Genomic DNA, 21,137 nt, shown 5'->3' with positions numbered 1-21,137 from the left:
GTTCAGCTAGGTGGAAGAGACGGGGTCTCCCTTCAAGGCCTCAAGTCAGGTGGTGGACAGGTTCGCACACACACACACACACACACACACACACACACACGACACACACACACACACACACACACACACACGAGTGCACACACACACACACACACACACACACACACACACACACACACACACACTCACAGTCCAAGTTACGAACAAGGACAACTAACACATACACAAGTGTATGCTCACACAATAACTTTCTGTACATCTCCCTCGCTTGCCATCTTACCTCTATCTCAATCAATCGGCAACCACTCTACTTCACCCTGTTTCCATCACTTTCTCTCTCCCTCCCTCCCTCCCTCAGATTGCTCAACACTCAGTTTGCAGAGCCCCGCAGGCTGACTCTGCCGTGATTAACCTCTTCCCTGCCATGACTGTCCTCTTCTACTGCATGTCCACTGGAATTTTCCACTTACACACTGAGATGGGGAGCAGAGTTAACTCCCTCCCTCCCTCTGTCTATCTATTTATCTCCCCTCCCCTCCCTCCGTCCGTCCGTCCGTACGTCCGTCTGTCTGTCTGTCTGTCTGTCTGTCTGTCTGTCTGTCTGTCTGCCTGCCTGCCTGCCTGCTTTATTGGCATGGGAAACATATGTTAACATTGCCAAAGCAAGTGAGGTAGATAATATACAAAAGTGAAATAAACAATAAAAATGAACAGTAAACATTACACTCACAGAACTTCCAAAATAATAAAGACATTACAAATGTCATATTATGTATATATACAGTGTTGTAACAATGTCTATCTACTCCCTCCCTCCCTCCCTCCCTCCCTCCCTCCCTCCCTCCCTCCCTCCCTCCCTCCCTCCCTCTGTCTATCTATCTCCCACCCTCTTTCTCTCTCTCCCTCGTGTCTTTCTATCGATCTATCTCCCTCTGTCTCCCCCTCTCCCTCCATCTCTATCTCGCTCCCTGTCTATCTCCTTTCACATTGAGGTAATCTTAAATTGCTAACATACTGTTTGGCCATGACAGACAACATTCCTGACATCTCAGTAAGAGAATGACAGGGAAACACCAGGCCCTCTTAGTCATCACATGCTGCTTTCCTTTCCACTCCTCTCTTGTCTATGAAACTCAAGTTCAGCCTAACTAGCATACTCATCTACCAACTGCTGCATATATTACTCTGTCCTTCTACCGACTTCTACTGCATGCAATGAACCCATCGCTCATTCCTAGCGCAGCGTGCAAAGGTCACTAGGAGACATGTGTTTCCCTCCAGTGCCCTATTTTGCTGTTTTTTCCTTCTTACCCAGAGTGCATTGCAGGAGGAGGATGTGTGCTCAGGGCTTGGCAGCATGCCTTCCTCCAGCAAGATAACACAGGTGAACAATATTTCAGCCGTGCTCCACCACAAAACAAGACACACCCTCCTCCCTTCATCCTCTCTTCCTCCTAACCCCTGAACTCTGCTGGGTGGTGACCAAATACACACAGACGAATCATGGCCTCCATGTTCCAACCATTTTGAGGGTGTTCTACTTATTGATTTTTCATTCCAAATTAAATTTTTCATCTTAAAGTCATCTGACATTCTGACCATAGGGAGAAACCGGGGCAATTCTGAGTGCCACATGATATCTGTGGTCAGTAGTCATCAGGGAACACTACCGATTTCCCACAAGAACATTCCTTGTGGAAAAATCCAGATGGAATTCCCAACAGGAGGGATGATGATGACTTGCCTGGTTTTGGAGGCCACGGCATTGGACTTGCAGCGCTTCCCCAGTCAGAGACTGTGGAGTAGACAGTATTACACACAGTGCAATCGTTAAAATTCCCCCGGCCTCACGTCAGGGCAGAATTTAGATGTCTGAGGTCATCGCCTTGTGAGAATGCTTCTTCTGGGTTGGGGGCATGCCTCGCTGCCAGGAGGGCCTCAGATGACGTAAATGGATAGGGTGTTTACTGGTTTGGAAAAAAGAAAGCAGCCGCTCTTCTTGACCTCTACTGGGGGTCCTGACAGTGTGCTGCTTAGGGAGGGAACACGCTGCAGTTTGACCTGCCACTTCTGTTGTGCTCCTTTTCTGAGAAACAACACTGGGATATAGGTTCTGAACACTTCACTGTCCTGCTAAACCAGGAGGGGAGCCACCATCTTGCTTTTCCATTAAAGTCTCTTCTTCAATAGACTCGAGGGAAGGTCAATAGACAGACAGAGGTTAAACCATGGCAATGTTGTCAGAGGAAACTGTGCACTTCTGCAGTGCTATTATCGCGCAATTGGCAATACATGAATAAATTCACAGACAACTGAAAGGTGTTAATCTGGTCCATTCTCATTCATAGTAGGTTACCTGTAACACCCAGCCAACCAACTATGAAATAGCATTTAGCAACAGGTCCCTCTGACATATAGCAATGTCAATGAATACGCTCTAGCTAGCTAGCTAGCCATCCAGTCAGATCAGATACAGTTAAAAGGATGGAACTGTAACCGGAGGCAGACTCAATACCACATCCCCCAGGAGAGGAGAGCTAGTCAGAGTTTCGGTTTAGACAGCAGCCAGCCTAGCCAGAAACGCAGCTAACACAGCAGCAGCTAGCACAGCGGCAGTTAACACAATGGCAGCTAGCACAGCGGCAGTTAACACAATGGCAGCTAGCACAGAGGCAGTTAGCACAACGACAGCTAGCACAGAGGCAGCTAGCACAGCGGCAGTTAACACAATGGCAGCTAGCACAGCGGCAGTTAGCACAACGACAGCTAGCCCACAGCAGCTAGCAGCTTAGTCATATGTCTGTCCACTAACAATCAAATCTGTCTCAGAACCCAAAGAATGACATTCCTGATAGACGCATGCTAAACATTCCATTTTACAGCAGCAAGGACAGAACAACAATGCAGACAGCCATGAAAATAAAACAACAAAAAATCCCTTAAATATATATAGTATTGAAAAACGTTCTGATAGAAGCCGATGTTGGATTTAAAATGGTTTCAAAAGTGCAGGATTAAATTTAAGTTTATGAGACATGAACAATAATTAAAGGACTTGATGGTTACACAACAGGACTTGATGAGACTCAGCCTATATCATCTCCTCAGACTATATCATCTCCTCAGCCTATATCATCTCCTCAGCCTATATCATCTCCTCAGCCAATATCATCTCCTCAGCCTATATCATCTCCTCAGCCTATATCATCTCCTCAGCCTATATCATCTCCTCAGCCTATATCATCTCCTCAGCCAATATCATGCTGGTTAACATAACACTGTACCCCAAAACCAAGAGGTTTTGTGAGGACATTGTGAACTCAAACCACCTGAATAAGCCCACATCTCAACCCATGCTCCATGCATTTCCTGACTATTCACATATCAATCTGTTTTATGTTCTCCAACTTGGCTGTCTTATTCAGAACCAGCAGCCCAGCCAGCCATTTCCATGTTTTCTCACCCATCAGCAGCCCAGCCAGCCAATCCCCTGTTTTCTCACCCATCAGCAGCCCAGCCAGCCAATCCCCTGTTTTCTCCCCCATCAGCAGCCCAGCCAGCCAATCCCCTGTTTTCTCACCCATCAGCAGCCCAGCCAGCCAATCCCCTGTTTTCTCACCCATCAGCAGCCCAGCCAGCCAATCCCTGTTTTCTCACCCATCAGCAGCCCAGCCAGCCAATCCCCTGTTTTCTCACCCATCAGCAGCCCAGCCAGCCAATCCCCTGTTTTCTCACCCATCAGCAGCCCAGCCAGCCAATCCCCTGTTTTCTCACCCATCAGCAGCCCAGCCAGCCAATCCCCTGTTTTCTCACCCATCAGCAGCCCAGCCAGCCAATCCCCTGTTTTCTCACCCATCAGCAGCCCAGCCAGCCAATCCCCTGTTTTCTCACCCATCATAGGGAGAAAGAGTAACTTTAGACAAATGCAGCCAGTTTCTAACACCTGAATGTTTTATGATTCTAATCAGCAACTTGCCAATTTCTCCATCTGGATGCAGTGGATTTCAGCAAGTAACATGCTCTCTCCACCTGCGTTTTAATGAACATGCTGGTGGAGGAAATAGCTTAGATCCCTATAGGACCGTGTGAAAGTTTTATAGCACTCTTTGCAATGTTTTTGTTTCCATGGTTCGATTTATGGCGTTAAACAATTGCAAAGTCGGTCCAACTGGTTCAGGAAGCAGGAAAAGCTATTCTGGAGACCATAACTGGTTATGGCAAGAAGCACCTTAGTGTGTTAGACTGACATGAAGTTATAAAGGACACTTGGTTTTGCCACTTTCCTAATTCACAGTCTAAGGACTGCAGATGAGGAAGAGAAGAGCAATAAATGGCAGGTGGCAAATAGCTGGAGACAGCACTGACAGGTGATGACACTGACAGAACCGGTTTGAAGTGTTAAGGAAAGCCAGGTGAAAACCAAGCTAAGGGGAGCTGCCTGTGGTGTCTTCTGGGTAACTAAGCTCCAGCTCTGATGCTATGTTTCTAGTGAGACTGGAACAACCAGCCCCTGGGTCAGGGGACGACAGGCTCAGACCTGTTCGGTTTCTGAGCACTATCAGAAAAAATTGCTGTGACACATCGTATGGGAGAGCATATATGCATTGAGCAAGGACAGCTAGAGCCTCACCATGATGTTGTGATAAGAATGATGAAAAAAATATCAAGTAATATTAAACATAAAAGAAACAGGATGTGTCTTTCTATAGGTTGTTATCAATAACATCATATTGAAACATTCCATTCCCAGCTGGGGGGCAAGCCGCAGCATGCTCCAATGCATTACAGCAGAACACAGCTGGAATACACACTACATCTTTCAATATATTGGCCCCCATTTAATTGGACATTTGAGTGACATAATATTAAGCTGTACTTTACCTGACAATTATGTGTGGTTTAGGTACATTTTCCGTCCGTAATGGCCTCTGCCTGTAAAGCAGCAGAAGGGCACAGATGCCCATGTAACGCTAGCTAGAAATAATGTTTGCCAGCTAGCAACTTTGTAAAGTCGCCTCAACATTATGGTAAGCTCTATACTTTTTATCTCCAACCAACATACCTTAGCTAGCTAATATTATACCTCTTTCAGAATTGATTTTAAGGCTGTTTATCCACGATTGCTTATAAACTTATAAAGATATTGAATAATGGACCAGCTATACCTATTGCCTATAGTAGTAATGACAGTAGTCGAGACAGACAACTTTACCAGGACAAGTTTAGACTCAAAATATAGGCTACTTGCCGATGTCATGCTCTTCACAAAAGCCTTCTCTGAAGAAGCAAGCATAATGACACGAGCTTAGCTATATCCCGAAAGGATATGCTACCCTCACGTAGCCTCTCTTAAACAATTGGTAGTCTTAAACAATCGGTAGTCTTAAACAATTGGTAGTCTTAAACAATCGGTAGTCTTAAACAATCGGTAGTCGTAAACAATCGGTAGTCTTAAACAATTGGTAGTCTTAAACAATCGGTAGTCTTAAACAATCGGTAGTCTTAAACAATCGGTAGTCTTAAACAAAATTACTTTGAAACAAAAGCATACAATTCACACACATGGTTATGGGCTTAAAAAGACACCTGTACCATGTCAGATATAAAGTTGGAATGAATTACATTTTGAGTTAGTATCCCAATATTATCACAAGACTGAAATATAACAAAAACTTTGACTTAGTAACACCAGATTTTCAGTGTTTTATATTATTCTATCATGTTTATTAATTGTGAAATTATGAAAAATATTCATTTGATTGCAGGAAAGTACTACATGCTATCCACAAAGTTGAGCATTCACAATGTTGAGCATTCACAATGTTCCTGGCATTGTCTGTTGTGATGTTGGGCCTCTCAAGTTTCCTCTCCGTGTGGGAGGTGGGAATTTACCAGTTGTGAAGTCCTAAATAACAGTTGGATGCATTCATCTGATTTGAACTAGTTGAGAAATGCAGATTGGCTAATGGCCAACAAGCTGCGTTAACCATAAACTAACAGTACAGCTATCATGCTTATAAACAGATTATATAGTTTTAAAAAACACATTAATACGTTGCTTTTTATAAATAAGGTTTTGTTGTTGCATTTAACTTCTGGAAATAGTGTTATAGAGGCCATTTCCTTAGTAGGTAACGTCAGAGGTCACCATGTGGGAGAAGTGGATGCTCAAAATTATAAACGAGATTTGCACAAGTAAATACCAGTTGCAGGGATGTTCAAGTGGAGTTTTCCCAGTCATATGTGGTAAACTCCATAGAGAATGATAGAGGCCTCTAGTGGGCAAAATGCTATGTTAAAATGGGAAACTGGGTCCCACTAGGCACACACGTCAATTCAACGTTGGTTCAAAGTAATTTCATTGAAATTATGTGGAAACAACTTTGAATCAACCAGTGTGTGTCCGGTGGGGTGGAACTTACAACTTCTTTGGATGGTCCCTCCTGGTGACCCCGTTGGAGTCATGTCCAACCGGGTCATCAGGAGGGATCAGCCAATCGTGAAGAAGAAAACTCACTACTTCAAAATGAAGATTGCCTGAATGGCGCTGCCACTGCTGTCACGGGCGCCACAATGGCACAGATACAAAGATAAGTCCTTTATCTATCTCTCTGGGTACATTTCCACTTCCATCTTGGTTATGAACACACCATGACACTGCCTCCTTCACTGCCAGATACGCAAGTGTGACTCATACACGGGGCGTGTCTGTAGTATGGTACATCTCCCAATCTGGGGTAATATGATGGCTGTCACTGTTAAGTAAGCACAACACAGGGTGCATTGGACAATTCATTGAAATCTTCGGCTTTGGCTTGCTTAAATAGTTTCAAGCTTCAAGTTTTAATGGTACATGCACAAGTACAGTGAAATGCCTTTCTTGCAAGCTCTGACTGCCTTTCTTGCAAGCTCTGACTGCCTTTCTTGCAAGCTCTGACTGCCTTGCTTGCAAGCTCTGACTGCCTTTCTTGCAAGCTCTGACTGCCTTTCTTGCAAGCTCTGACTGCCTTTCTTGCAAGCTCTATCAGTTTGCAAGAAAGGGTAATACCTGTTTTCTGAAATAGGTGCAAGAGGGAAGTTCGTAACTTAGCATGTTCATCCTATTCTCAACAACCGGGAATAGGCATACTGTATTTCCGCAGCTATAAACCAGACTGTAAAAAATCTAAACATAGTCAACCTATCGTTCTTGTAATTTCTTTGGCCCGATCAGAATCAGCTGCCAAGGGCTGCTTGAATGCAGGGTTAAGAAGATGTTGTGTTGTTGTCTCTTTGCGTTTCCATCTTGCTCCGGTATAGGCTACTGGGGTGATGTCGGTGTAAATATGTCAACATATTTGAGGTGTTGGCAGCTGCATTGAGTGTGGCGACATACTGTTAACGTTTTAACCACAACTCTCTGTCCATCGCCATTTTAATATACGGGAAGCCAAAATGTTCCCAAACTGGAGGATCCTCCAATTCTGGTTTATCGACCCCACCACTCACCACAATCGTACAGAACTAGTTCCTAGCTGCGCCTCACACAAGGACTGTTTGAAATGCGGCAATTAAGATTTGAATTTTGATTACAACGTATGCATAGGCTCTAGTTGTTTTAACGGAATAGCCTGAAATGTTTTTTCAGCTCAGATTTACTCAAGAGGCATAGGCCTACAAAGCAGCGTAGGCATAGCCTATAGGCCAGCGTTTCCCAAACTCGGGCCTGGGGATCCCAAGGGGTGAACGTTTTGGTTTTTGCCCTCGCTCTACACAGCTTATTCAAATGATGAACTCATTATTTCAGATTGTATCATTTGAATCAGTTGTATACTGCTAAGGCAAAAAAAACGAAATGTGCAGCCCTTGGGGTCCCCAAGACCATGGTTGGCATACACTGCTATAGGCCTAGTATTTTATTTTAACTATTTTAATGCATTCATTCACAGTGTGTACCGAACCGAGGTCCCCATACCGAACCGAGGTCCCCATACTGAACCGAGGTCCCCATATCGAACCGAGGTCCCCATACCGAACCGAGGTCCCCATACCGAACCGAGGTCCCCATATCGAACCGAGGTCCCCATACCGAAGCGAGGTCCCCATACCGAACCGAGGTCCCCATATCGAACCGAGGTCCCCATACCGAACCGAGGTCCCCATACCGAACCGAGGTCCCCATACCGAACCGTTCGGTACAAATATGTGTACCGTTACACCCCGAATGTTTACTGATCATAAAAGCATGCAGTAACTTGCTTTATAACTATGATATAGACCCTAGCCGGGGCTAAGCAACCCTGTCCCTGGAGTGCCACAGGTATTAAACGATTTTGTTTCAACTCAACACCACACCTGACCAACTGATCAGTTCAATTGAACACACCTGTTCTTCCAGGTCGGTTATATCAAAAACATAGGACCAGGGTATTGACTACCCCTGACCTAGAGCTTAATGTGCACAATTGTTTTAAATTGAATAATTGGAAATTAGTAGTTCGGATATCCTCATATTACAACCAAATAATTGTAACATTTATTTGAAAATCACACACAGTTCATGTTTTAACAGAGCTTGAGATGCACCTTATTGTGACATTTATTGATAATAACCAATAGACTACAAACTGCTGAGATTTTATTTTCCTTCCTCACTACAGAAGGGAATGGGATCTAAACACATTAAGCCACAGGTGTTTCAATACATGAGCCAGAAAGTGATGGAGGGCAGATTAACACATGGAATGAGTTGGATTTTTGTTTGTGTGTGTGTGTGTGTGTGTGTACGTTACAGTTTTATATCTAGTTAAATAAGAATTAGAAAAAGTTTGTTAGGTATAACTACACAAATAAACTACTGTCTAGACTGGTTGATGACAAAGAACATGTCTTTCAAGGTCAAACATCAATGATGTGGCAATCAAACCATAGCACCCCGTTTTGGTATCAGTACATTGACTGCCTGACACATCAAGTCATTTAAAAAATTGTACTTGATGTTTTTAAGACCATAAAGGGCCCATGATGAAAAAAGGTACCATAAAAAATGTATTGTGTGTGAGTGTGGGATTGCTTGCTTGTGTCTTACTCACCATACATCTTGCCTTCATCTGAGAGGATGATCTTCCTCCGTCCACAGGGAGGGTAGATGGCCAGGGCCTCCTGGAAGCTCTGCTCTATGTCTGGGCTCCACACCCCCTCGGCGTCCCCGTCCATGGCCTTGTCCAGCTCATCGTTCCCCTCTTCCAGCCCATCCTCCGGGCTACCGTTGGCACTCCACTCGTTGGAAGCAATGGTGGCGGCTCCCTCTGGGCCCGACGACGAGCCCCACAGTCAGAGGATCTGGGGGAGAGAGAGAGAAAGAGAAGAATACACAGTCATTATCGTCATCATCATTGTAACTGCTGTCAACAACTTCATCATCATTGTCACCATTAGCAGGCGAGTACATTTACAATTCAGTCGTATAAAGAAGGCTCCTTTGGTTGTCCGTTTTGAAATCTTTAAATATGTATGAACAAACAATACAGCCCTTGATTATTGTTATCATTGACACATTTTTATGTGTCTAAAACTGCCAAATTAATTCAAGCTATTCTATAAAACCTTGTTTTAATAGCAAAGTAATCAGCAGTGGCCTCAAATAATTATTGTGGTTAGGGGAATGCTTCCCAATGTGGTCGCTTTATGGCTGAGAGCAGGCCGAGATCTTAAGTATTTTTCAAGCTGCCTCTTCTTCATCGTGTTGTAGAGTCCCCTAAGTATCCATCATCCCATGATGCTTGCGTTTTTATATTGGAAATATGGCCGATGTTGAAAAAAATACACATATTGGACAAATATGGGGAAGGCCATTTGGGATGGTCCTATGGGTTAACTCAACTCCTCACATTACAAGAACATTTTGAGGTTCCGCTGAAAAACAAATTCATGAGGGCATCATTGGAACATTTTAAAGTTGCGCTGTTGAAAACTTCCATAATGCAACTTAAAAAATATGACGTGGAGGATTAAAAGAGATGTGAAAAGTAAAGCTATTTAATTGTTTACTAAAAATCACAACTACCACATGAACATGTCTCTTCACTAAAAGACAAAAGATGCACACAAGTGTTGAATAGCGAGAACCGGGTTACCGAGATTTATCAAGATTTCCTTCCCAAACCCTCTCCCCTTTTCAGGGATAAATAACTGTGAGAAATAAATTATTTATATGAATAGCATAACGTGAAATGTAACTGTTAAATGATATGCAATGTCTAAATTTCAAAGGCGATTCTGCTGTCTCTGTTTGAAGATGGCGCCGAAGAACATGGCTGACGTTTTACATTCTCCCAATCAATTGTGCTATTTTGTAAAAAAAATGTGCGTTTCATGTAACTTATTTTTTAAAAACTTATTGTGTACATAATGTTGCTGCTACCATCTCTGATGACTGAAAATAACTTCTGGGCATCAGAAAAGCAATTACTCACCGCGGACAGGAAGAAGCTTTTTCCTTTAACGAGTCCGACGAGAAGGATATCCTGCTTTCACTGGAACAGGCCCAGATCCACGCCTTTTGCATGAAGAAAAGACGCCGGAAAAGGGGACGCAGATCGGGGATCCTTCTGAGAAGCCGGAGGCGAGCGAATAAACTCCCAATGCCTTCCATTCTTCTTGCTAACGTGCAATCATTGGAAAATAAAATTGATGACCTACTATTAAGATAATCCTACCAAAGGGGCATTAAAAACTGTAACATCTTATTTTCACTGAGACGTGGCTGAACGAAGATACGGATAATATAGAGTTATCGTGATTTTCCATGCTCCGGCAGAACAGAGACGCTACGCTACGACTCGTAAGACGAGGGGTGGGTGTGTGTGTCTTTTTGTCAATAACAGCTGGTGCGCGATGTCTAATATTAAAGAAGTCTCGAGGTATTGCTCGCCTGAGGTAGAGTACCTTATGATAAGCTGCAGACCATATTATCTACCAAGAGAGTTCTCATCTGTATTATTCGTAGCCGTCTATTTACCACCACAAAACAAGGCTGGCACTAAGACCGCTCTCAACCAACTCTATAAGGCAATACGCAAAGAAGAAAATGCTCACCCAGAAGCGACGCTCCTTGTGACCGGGGACTTTAATGCAGGAAAACTTAAATCAGTTTGACCAAATTTTTACCAGCATATCACGTGCAACCAGGAAAAAAAATCCTAGACCACCTTTAATCTACACACAGAGATGCAGCAAAGTCCCCCATTTGGCAAATCTGACCATAATTCTATCCTCCTGATTCCTGCTTACAAGCAAAAACTAAAGCAGTAAGTACCAGCTCAATATGGAAGTGGTCAGATGATGCGGATGCTACACTACAGAACTGTTTTGCTAGCACAGACTAGAATATGGTCCGGGATTCATCCAATGGAAACCAAGATGCGAGCTGCCCAGTGACGCGAGTCTACCAGACGAGCTAAATGCCTTTTATGCTCACTTCGAGGCAAGCAACACTGAAGCATGCATGAGAGCACCAGCTGTTCTGGATGACTGTGTGATAACGCTCTCGGTAGCCGATGTGAACAAAACCTTTAAGCAGGTCAACATTCACAAAGCCACTGGGCCAGACGGATTACCAGGACGTGTACTCAAAGCATGCGCGGACCAACTGTCAAGTGTCTTCAATGCCATTTTCAACCTCTCCCTGACCGAGTCTGTAATACCTACATGTTTCAAGCAAACCACCATAGTCCCTGTGCCCAAGGATGCGAAGGTAACCTGCTTAAATGATTACCGCCCCGTGGCACATTGGTAGCCATGAAGTACTTTGAAAGGCTGGTCATGGCTCACATCAACTGCATCCTCCCGGACACCCTAGACCCACTCCAATTCGTATATATCCCCCAAACAGATCCACAGATGACGCAATCTCAATCACACTCCACACAGCCCTTTCTCACCTGGACAAAAGGAACACCCTGTTCACCCACGTCTGCGTGGCCAAACACAACAAACACAACACCATCATTACGTTTGCTGACGACACAACAGTGGTAGGCCTGATCACCAACAACAATGACACGGCCTATAGGGAGGAGGTCTGAGAACTGGCAGTGTGGTGCCAGGACAACAGCCTATCCCTCAAGACAAAGGAGCTGATCGTGGACTATAGGAAAAGGAGGGCTGAACAGGCCCCCATTAACATCGACGGGGCTATAGTGGAGCGGGTCAAGAGTTTCAAGTTCCTTGGTGTCCACATCACCAACGAACTACCATAGTCCAAACATACCAAGACAGTCATGAAGCGGGCACGACGAAACCTGTTCACCTTCAGGAGACTGAAAAGATTTGGCATGGGTCCCCAAATCCTCAAAAGTTATTACAGCTGCATCATCGAGAGCATCCTCACAGGTTGCATCACCGCCTAGTATGGCAACTGCTCGGCATCTGACTGTAAGGTGCTACAGAAGGTAGTGCGAACGACCCAGTACATCACTGGGGCCAAGCTTCCTGCCATCCAGGACCTATATAATAGGCGGTGTCAGAGGAAAGTCCATAAAATTGTCAGAGAAGTTATAGACTTCTTTCTCTGCTACTGCACAGCAAGCGGTACTGGAGCGCCAAGTCCAGGACCAAAAGGCTCCTTAACAGCTTCTACACCCAAGTCATTAGAACGCTGAACAATTCATAAAAATCTATTTTTGTACACTGCTGCTACTCGCTGTTTGTTTGTTAACTATACATAGTCACTTCACCCCCCCACCTACATGTACAGATTACCTCAACTAGCATGTACCCCTGCACACTGACTCGGTACCGGTACCACCTGTATATAGCCTCGTTATTGTTATTCTTATTGTGTTACTTTTTATTATTACTTTTTATTTTAGCCTACTTGGTAAATATTTTCTTCTTGAACTGCACTGTTGGTTAAGGGCTTGTAAGTAAGCATTTCACGGTAAAGTCTACACTGTTGGTTAAGGGCTTGTAAGTAAGCATTTCACGGTAAAGTGTACACTGTTGGTTAAGGGCTTGTAAGTAAGCATTTCACGGTAAAGTCTACACTGTTGTTAAGGGCTTGTAAGTAAGCATTTCACGGTAAAGTCTACACTGTTTGTTAAGGGCTTGTAAGTAAGCATTTCACGGTAAAGTCTACACTGTTGGTTAAGGGCTTGTAAGTAAGCATTTCACGGTAAAGTCTACACTGTTGGTTAAGGGCTTGTAAGTAAGCATTTCACGGTAAAGTCTACACTGTTGGTTAAGGGCTTGTCAGTAAGCATTTCACGGTAAAGTCTACACTTATTGTATTCGGCGCATGTTGCAAATAAAGTTTGATTTTGACTTTATATTTTTTGAATCTGCATGATCAATCATCAACGCCCAGAGTGGGGACAGACAGCACAGTATTGAGCACAGTTCTCAATGCATCTTTATGGTAACTCATTATGGTAACTTATTTTCTTGTGAAAGTTAAGATTATAGCCTATTCTAGCCTATGCTACAGTAATATAAGGACTGAATGCACGTCTAATTAGCACATCTCCATCTGTTTTATTATATTATTGTAAAGATTTCTTTTGAATCGGCAGAGTTTTAAAACACCCTATCACTCGGATATCGTTGCTTTTAATCCGTGTGCACTCAAGCACTCTCGCACAGTATTTCTTGCTCTCCATTAATTCCATTAAAATTTAATCCAAAATAGATGGGCCTTATCCTGTTCAATTAATATGCAGTATATATTACTGAACAAAAATATTAATGCATCATGCAACAATTTCAATGATTTTACCGAGTTACAGTTCATATAAGGGAATGAATTACGCCCTAATCTATGGATTTCACATGACTGGGCAGGGGCTCAGCCATGGGTGGGCCTGGGAATTAGTTTTTCCCCACAAAAGGGCTTTATTACAGACAGAAATACTCCTCAGTTTCATCAGATTTCTGGGTGGCTGGTCTCAGATGATCCAGCAGGTGAAGATGCCGGATGTGGAGGTCCTGGGCTGGCGTGGTTACACGTAGTGGGGTTGTAAGGCTGGTTGGACGTACTACTAAATTCTCTAAAATGACGTTGGAGGCGGCTTATGGTAGAGAAATGAAGATAACATTCTCTGGCAACAGCTCTGGTGAACATTCCATGAGCCAGCATGCTTATTGCACACTCCCTCAAAAGTTGAGACTTCTGTGCCATTGTGTTGTTTGACAAAACTGCACATTTTAGAGTGGCTTTTATTGTCCCCAGCACGAGATGCACCTGTGTAATGATCATGCTGTTTAATCAGCTTCTTGATATCCCACATGTGTCAGGTGGATGGATTATATTGGCAAAGGATAAATGCTCACTAACAGGGATGTAAACACATTTTTGTGCATATGGAACATTTCTGGGATCTTTTATTTCAGCTCATGAAACATGGGGCCAACACTTTACATGTTGAATTTATATTTTTGTTCAGTGTATAGATAGATGTCCTAGCCTACCTATTTCAGGTAATAAATTAAATGCAGTATTAGACTTATATTTATCTAATGAATGTTGGGTTACTCATAAGCTATAATTTATAGCCTCTGTCGCTTGCGCATTACACACCGGCACTCAACTGGCCTGTCTCCTTAAAAAACGCTCCTTAGCTCTTGGAGTTGGAGTCCCGGGAAAAGCTAGACTAAATGCATTTCTTATACTTCTTATTATTGGAAGAGGGACGCAAGCTCTTGTTTGCAGCAGTCAATAGAATGCGGGGTGTCGGTAGGCGGGATGTCAGTAGGCAATAGCAGTTATTTATTCAGACCTATAACCATTCAAATGGCGCTAGGCTATAGCAGTTATTTATTCAGACCCCTAACCATTCAGATGGCGCTAGGCTATAGCAGTTATTTATTCAGACCCATAACCATTCAGATGGCGCTAGGCTATAGCAGTTATTTATTCAGACCCATAACCTTTCAGATGGCGCTAGGCTATAGCAGTTATTTATTCAGACCTATAACCATTCAGATGGCGCTAGGCTATAGCAGTTATTTATTCAGACCCATAACCATTCAGATGGCGCTAGGCTATAGCAGTTATTTATTCAGACCTATAACCATTCAGATGGAGCAGGGATAGCAGTTATTTATTCAGACCTAACCATTCAGATGGCGCTAGGCTATAGCAGTTATTTATTCAGACCCCTAACCATTCAGATGGCGCTAGGCTATAGCAGTTATTTATTTAACCATTCAGATGCGCTAGGCTATAGCAGTTATTTATTCAGACCCATAACCATTCAGATGGCGCTAGGCTATAGCAGTTATTTATTCAGACCCCTAACCATTCAGATGGCGCTAGGCTATAGCAGTTATTTATTCAGACCCCTAACCATTCAGATGGCGCTAGCTATAGCAGTTATTTATTCAGACCCTAACCATTCAGATGGGCTAGGCTATAGCAGTTATTTATTCAGACCTCTAACCATTCAGATGGCGCTAGGCTATAGCAGTTATTTATTCAGACCCTAACCATTCAGATGGCGCTAGGCTATAGCAGTTATTTATTCAGACCCTATAACCATTCAGATGGCGCTAGGCTATAGCAGTTATTTATTCAGACCTATAACCATTCAGATGGCGCTAGGCTATAGCAGTTATTTATTCAGACCCATAACCATTCAGATGGCGCTAGGCTATAGCAGTTATTTATTCAGACCCATAACCATTCAGATGGCGCTAGGCTATAGCAGTTATTTATTCAGACCCCTAACCATTCAAATGGCGCTAGGCTATAGCAGTTATTTATTCAGACCCCTAACCATTCAGATGGCGCTAGGCTATAGCAGTTATTTATTCAGACCCATAACCATTCAGATGGCGCTAGGCTATAGCAGTTATTTATTCAGACCCATAACCTTTCAGATGGCGCTAGGCTATAGCAGTTATTTATTTTATTCAGACCTATAGCAGTTATTTATTCAGACCTATAACCATTCAGATGGCGCTAGGCTATAGCAGTTATTTATTCAGACCTATAACCATTCAGATGGCGCTAGGCTATAGCAGTTATTTATTCAGACCTATAACCATTCAGATGGCGCTAGGCTATAGCAGTTATTTATTCAGACCCTAACCATTCAGATGGCGCTAGGCTATAGCAGTTATTTATTCAGACCCATAACCATTCAGATGGCGCTAGGCTATAGCAGTTATTTATTCAGACCATAACCATTCAGATGGCGCTAGGCTATAGCAGTTATTTATTCAGACCCCTAACCATTCAGATGGCGCTAGGCTATAGCAGTTATTTATTCAGACCCATAACCTTTCAGATGGCGCTAGGCTATAGCAGTTATTTATTCAGACCTATAACCTAGGCTATAGCAGTTATTTATTCAGACCCATAACCATTCAGATGGCGCTAGGCTATAGCAGTTATTTATTCAGACCCATAACCATTCAGATGGCGCTAGGCTATAGCAGTTATTTATTCAGACCCCTAACCATTCAAATGGCGCTAGGCTATAGCAGTTATTTATTCAGACCCTAACCATTCAGATGGCGCTAGGCTATAGCAGTTATTTATTCAGACCCATAACCATTCAGATGGCGCTAGGCTATAGCAGTTATTTATTCAGACCCATAACCATTCAGATGGCGCTAGGCTATAGCAGTTATTTATTTATTCAGACCTATAACCAGTTATTTATTCAGATAACCATTCAGATGGCGCTAGGCTATAGCAGTTATTTATTCAGACCCATAACCATTCAGATGGCGCTAGGCTATAGCAGTTATTTATTCAGACCTATAACCATTCAGATGGCGCTAGGCTATAGCAGTTATTTATTCAGACCCCTAACCATTCAGATGGCGCTAGGCTATAGCAGTTATTTATTCAGACCTATAACCATTCAGATGGCGCTAGGCTATAGCAGTTATTTATTCAGACCCCTAACCATTCAGATGGCGCTAGGCTATAGCAGTTATTTATTCAGACCCATAACCATTCAGATGGCGCTAGGCTATAGCAGTTATTTATTCAGACCCCTAACCATTCAGATGGCGCTAGGCTATAGCAGTTATTTATTCAGACCCCTAACCATTCAGATGGCGCTAGGCTATAGCAGTTATTTATTCAGACCCATAACCATTCAGATGGCGCTAGGCTATAGCAGTTATTTATTCAGACCTATAACCATTCAGATGGCGCTAGGCTATAGCAGTTATTTATTCAGACCCATAACCATTCAGATCAGATAGCAGTTATTTATTCAGACCCCTAACCATTCAGATGGCGCTAGGCTATAGCAGTTATTTATTTAACCATTCAGATGGCGCTAGGCTATAGCAGTTATTTATTCAGACCCCTAACCATTCAGATGGCGCTAGGCTATAGCAGTTATTTATTTTATTCAGACCCCTAACCATTCAGATGGCGCTAGGCTATAGCAGTTATTTATTCAGACCCATAACCATTCAGATGGCGCTAGGCTATAGCAGTTATTTATTCAGACCCATAACCATTCAGATGGCGCTAGGCTATAGCAGTTATTTATTCAGACCCATAACCATTCAGATGGCGCTAGGCTATAGCAGTTATTTATTCAGAGCAGTTATTTATTCAGACCCATAACCATTCAGATGGCGCTAGGCTATAGCAGTTATTTATTCAGACCCCTAACCATTCAGATGGCGCTAGGCTATAGCAGTTATTTATTCAGACCCATAACCATTCAGATGGCGCAGGCTTAGCAGTTATTTATTCAGACCTATAACCATTCAGATGGCGCTAGGCTATAGCAGTTATTTATTCAGACCCTAACCATTCAGATGGCGCTAGGCTAGCAGTTATTTATTCAGACCCATAACCATTCAGATGGCGCTAGGCTATAGCAGTTATTTATTCAGACCCATAACCATTCAGATGGCGCTAGGCTATAGCAGTTATTTATTCAGACCCCTAACCATTCAGATGGCGCTAGGCTATAGCAGTTATTTATTCAGACCCCTAACCATTCAGATGGCGCTAGGCTATAGCAGTTATTTATTCAGACCCTAACCATTCAGATGGCGCTAGGCTATAGCAGTTATTTATTCAGACCCCTAACCATTCAGATCAGCTATGGTTATTTATTCAGCCATTCAGATGGCGCTATAGCAGTTATTTATTCAGACCCCTAACCATTCAGATGGCGCTAGGCTATAGCAGTTATTTATCAGATCAGGAGCAGTTATTTATTCAGACCCATAACCATTCAGATGGCGCTAGGCTATAGCAGTTATTTATTCAGACCTATAACCATTCAGATGGCGCTAGGCTATAGCAGTTATTTATTCAGACCCATAACCATTCAGATGGCGCTAGGCTATAGCAGGCATTATAGGCTATAGCAGTCAGATGGCGCAGATGGCAGACCTATAACCTAGGCTATAGCAGTTATTTATTCAGACCCTAACCATTCAGATTATTCAGTTATTTATTCAGACCCTAACCATTCAGATGGCGCTAGGCTATAGCAGTTATTTATTCAGACCCCTAACCATTTATTAGCAGTTATTTATTCAGACCCCTAACCATTCAGATGGCGCTAGGCTATAGCAGTTATTTATTCAGACCCCTAACCATTCAGATGGCGCTAGGCTATAGCAGTTATTTATTCAGACCCCTAACCATTCAGATGGCGCTAGGCTATAGCAGTTATTTATTCAGGCATTCAGATAGCAGTTATTTATTCAGACCCATAACCATTCAGATGCTATAGCAGTTATTTATTCAGACCCTAACCATTCAGATGGCGCTAGGCTATAGCAGTTATTTATTCAGACCCTAACCATTCAGATGGCGCTAGGCCAGTTATTTATTCAGACCCCTAACCATTCAGATGGCGCTAGGCTATAGCAGTTATTTATTCAGACCCCTAACCATTCAGATGGCGCTAGGCTATAGCAGTTATTTATTCAGACCCTAACCATTCAGATGGCGCTAGGCTATAGCAGTTATTTATTCAGACCCTAACCATTCAGATGGCGCTAGGCTATAGCAGTTATTTATTCAGACCCCTAACCATTCAGATGGCGCTAGGCTATAGCAGTTATTTATTCAGACCCCTAACCATTCAGATGGCGCTAGGCTATAGCAGTTATTTATTCAGACCCCTAACCATTCAGATGGCGCTAGGCTATAGCAGTTATTTATTCAGATTCCCCTAACCATTCAGATGGCTAGGCTATAGCAGGCTATAGCAGTTATTTATTCAGACCCCTAACCATTCAGATGGCGAGGCTATAGCAGTTATTTATTAACCATTCAGATGGCGCTAGGCTATAGCAGTTATTTATTCAGACCCATAACCTTTCAGATGGCGCTAGGCTATAGCAGTTATTTATTCAGACCTATAACCATTCAGATGGCGCTAGGCTATAGCAGTTATTTATTCAGACCCATAAACATTCAGATGGCGCTAGGCTATAGCAGTTATTTATTCAGACCCATAACCATTCAGAAGGCTATAGCAGTTATTTATTCAGACCCCTAACCATTCATTTAATAGCAGTTATTTATTCAGACCCATAACCATTCAGATGGCGCTAGGCTATAGCAGTTATTTATTCAGACCCATAACCATTCAGATGGCGCTAGGCTATAGCAGTTATTTATTCAGACCTATAACCATTCAGATGAAAGATAGGTTATTTATTCAGCATTCAGATGGGCTATAGCAGTTATTTATTCAGACCCATAACCATTCAGATGGCGCTAGGCTATAGCAGTTATTTATTCAGACCCTATAACCATTCAGATGGCGCTAGGCTATAGCAGTTATTTATTCAGACCCATAACCATTCAGATGGCGCTAGGCTATAGCAGTTATTTATTCAGACCCCTAACCATTCAGATTAGGCTATAGCAGTTATTTATTCAGACCCCTAACCATTCAGATGGCGCTAGGCTATAGCAGTTATTTATTCAGACCCATAACCATTCAGATGGCGCTAGGCTATAGCAGTTATTTATTCAGACCCCTAACCATTCAGATCAGCTATAGCAGTTATTTATTCAGACCCCTAACCATTCAGATGGCGCTAGGCTATAGCAGTTATTTATTCAGACCCCTAACCATTCAGATGGCGCTAGGCTATAGCAGTTATTTATTCAGACCTCTAACCATTCAGATGGCGCTAGGCTATAGCAGTTATTTATTCAGACCCCTAACCATTCAGATGGCGCTAGGCTATAGCAGTTATTTATTCAGACCCATAACCTTTCAGATGGCGCTAGGCTATAGCAGTTATTTATTCAGACCTATAACCATTCAGATGGCGCTAGGCTATAGCAGTTATTTATTCAGACCCATAACCATTCAGATGGCGCTAGGCTATAGCAGTTATTTATTCAGACCCATAACCATTCAGATGGCGCTAGGCTATAGCAGTTATTTATTCAGACCTATAACCATTCAGATGGCGCTAGGCTATAGCAGTTATTTATTCAGACCCCTAACCATTCAGATGGCGCTAGGCTATAGCAGTTATTTATTCAGACCCCTAACCATTCAGATGGCGCTAGGCTATAGCAGTTATTTATTCAGACCCATAACCATTCAGATGGCGCTAGGCTATAGCAGTTATTTATTCAGACCCTAACCATTCAGATGGCGCTAGGCTATAGCAGTTATTTATTCAGACCCCTAACCATTCAGATGGCGCTAGGCTATAGCAGTTATTTATTTATTCAGATGGCGCTAGGCTATAGCAGTTATTTATTCAGACCCCTAACCATTCAGATGGCGCTAGGCTATAGCAGTTATTTATTCAGACCCATAACCATTCAGATGGCGCTAGGCTATAGCAGTTATTTATTCAGACCCCTAACCATTCAGATGGCGCTAGGCTATAGCAGTTATTTATTCAGACCCCTAACCATTCAGATGGCGCTAGGCTATAGCAGTTATTTATTCAGACCCCTAACCATTCAGATGGTGCTAAGCTATAGCAGTTATTTATTCAGACCCATAACCATTCAGATGGCGCTAGGCTATAGCAGTTATTTATTCAGACTCCTAACCATTCAGATGGCGCTAGGCTATAGCAGTTATTTATTCAGACCTCTAACCATTCAGATGGCGCTAGGCTATAGCAGTTATTTATTCAGACCCCTAACCATTCAGATGGCGCTAGGCTATAGCAGTTATTTATTCAGA

At 42.9% G+C, this 21,137-nt stretch overlaps 1 protein-coding gene across 6 annotated transcripts in view; it reads right to left on the bottom strand.

The window, feature by feature from the left end:
* The window catches only part of LOC115143490 (transcriptional enhancer factor TEF-5-like), a 95,939-nt gene that overhangs the window by 47,286 nt on the left and 27,516 nt on the right, over nt 1-21,137 (bottom strand). For 5 of the 6 annotated variants that reach the window (XM_065002006.1, XM_065002009.1, XM_065002008.1 and 2 more), the window contains exon 3: nt 9,072-9,321. The exons of the other annotated variant lie outside the window; for it this stretch is intronic. In XM_065002006.1, the coding sequence (XP_064858078.1) occupies nt 9,072-9,195 (124 nt within the window). In that variant the 5' untranslated portion in view covers nt 9,196-9,321. The remainder of the gene's footprint in view (nt 1-9,071; nt 9,322-21,137) is intronic. 6 annotated transcript variants of the gene reach the window in all.

The sequence above is a fragment of the Oncorhynchus nerka genome, linkage group LG15 (genome assembly GCF_034236695.1).
Source record: "Oncorhynchus nerka isolate Pitt River linkage group LG15, Oner_Uvic_2.0, whole genome shotgun sequence".
NCBI lineage: Eukaryota > Metazoa > Chordata > Actinopteri > Salmoniformes > Salmonidae > Oncorhynchus > Oncorhynchus nerka.
Note: the sequence above shows the minus strand (reverse complement) of the source record. Positions and strands in the feature narration are given on the sequence as shown.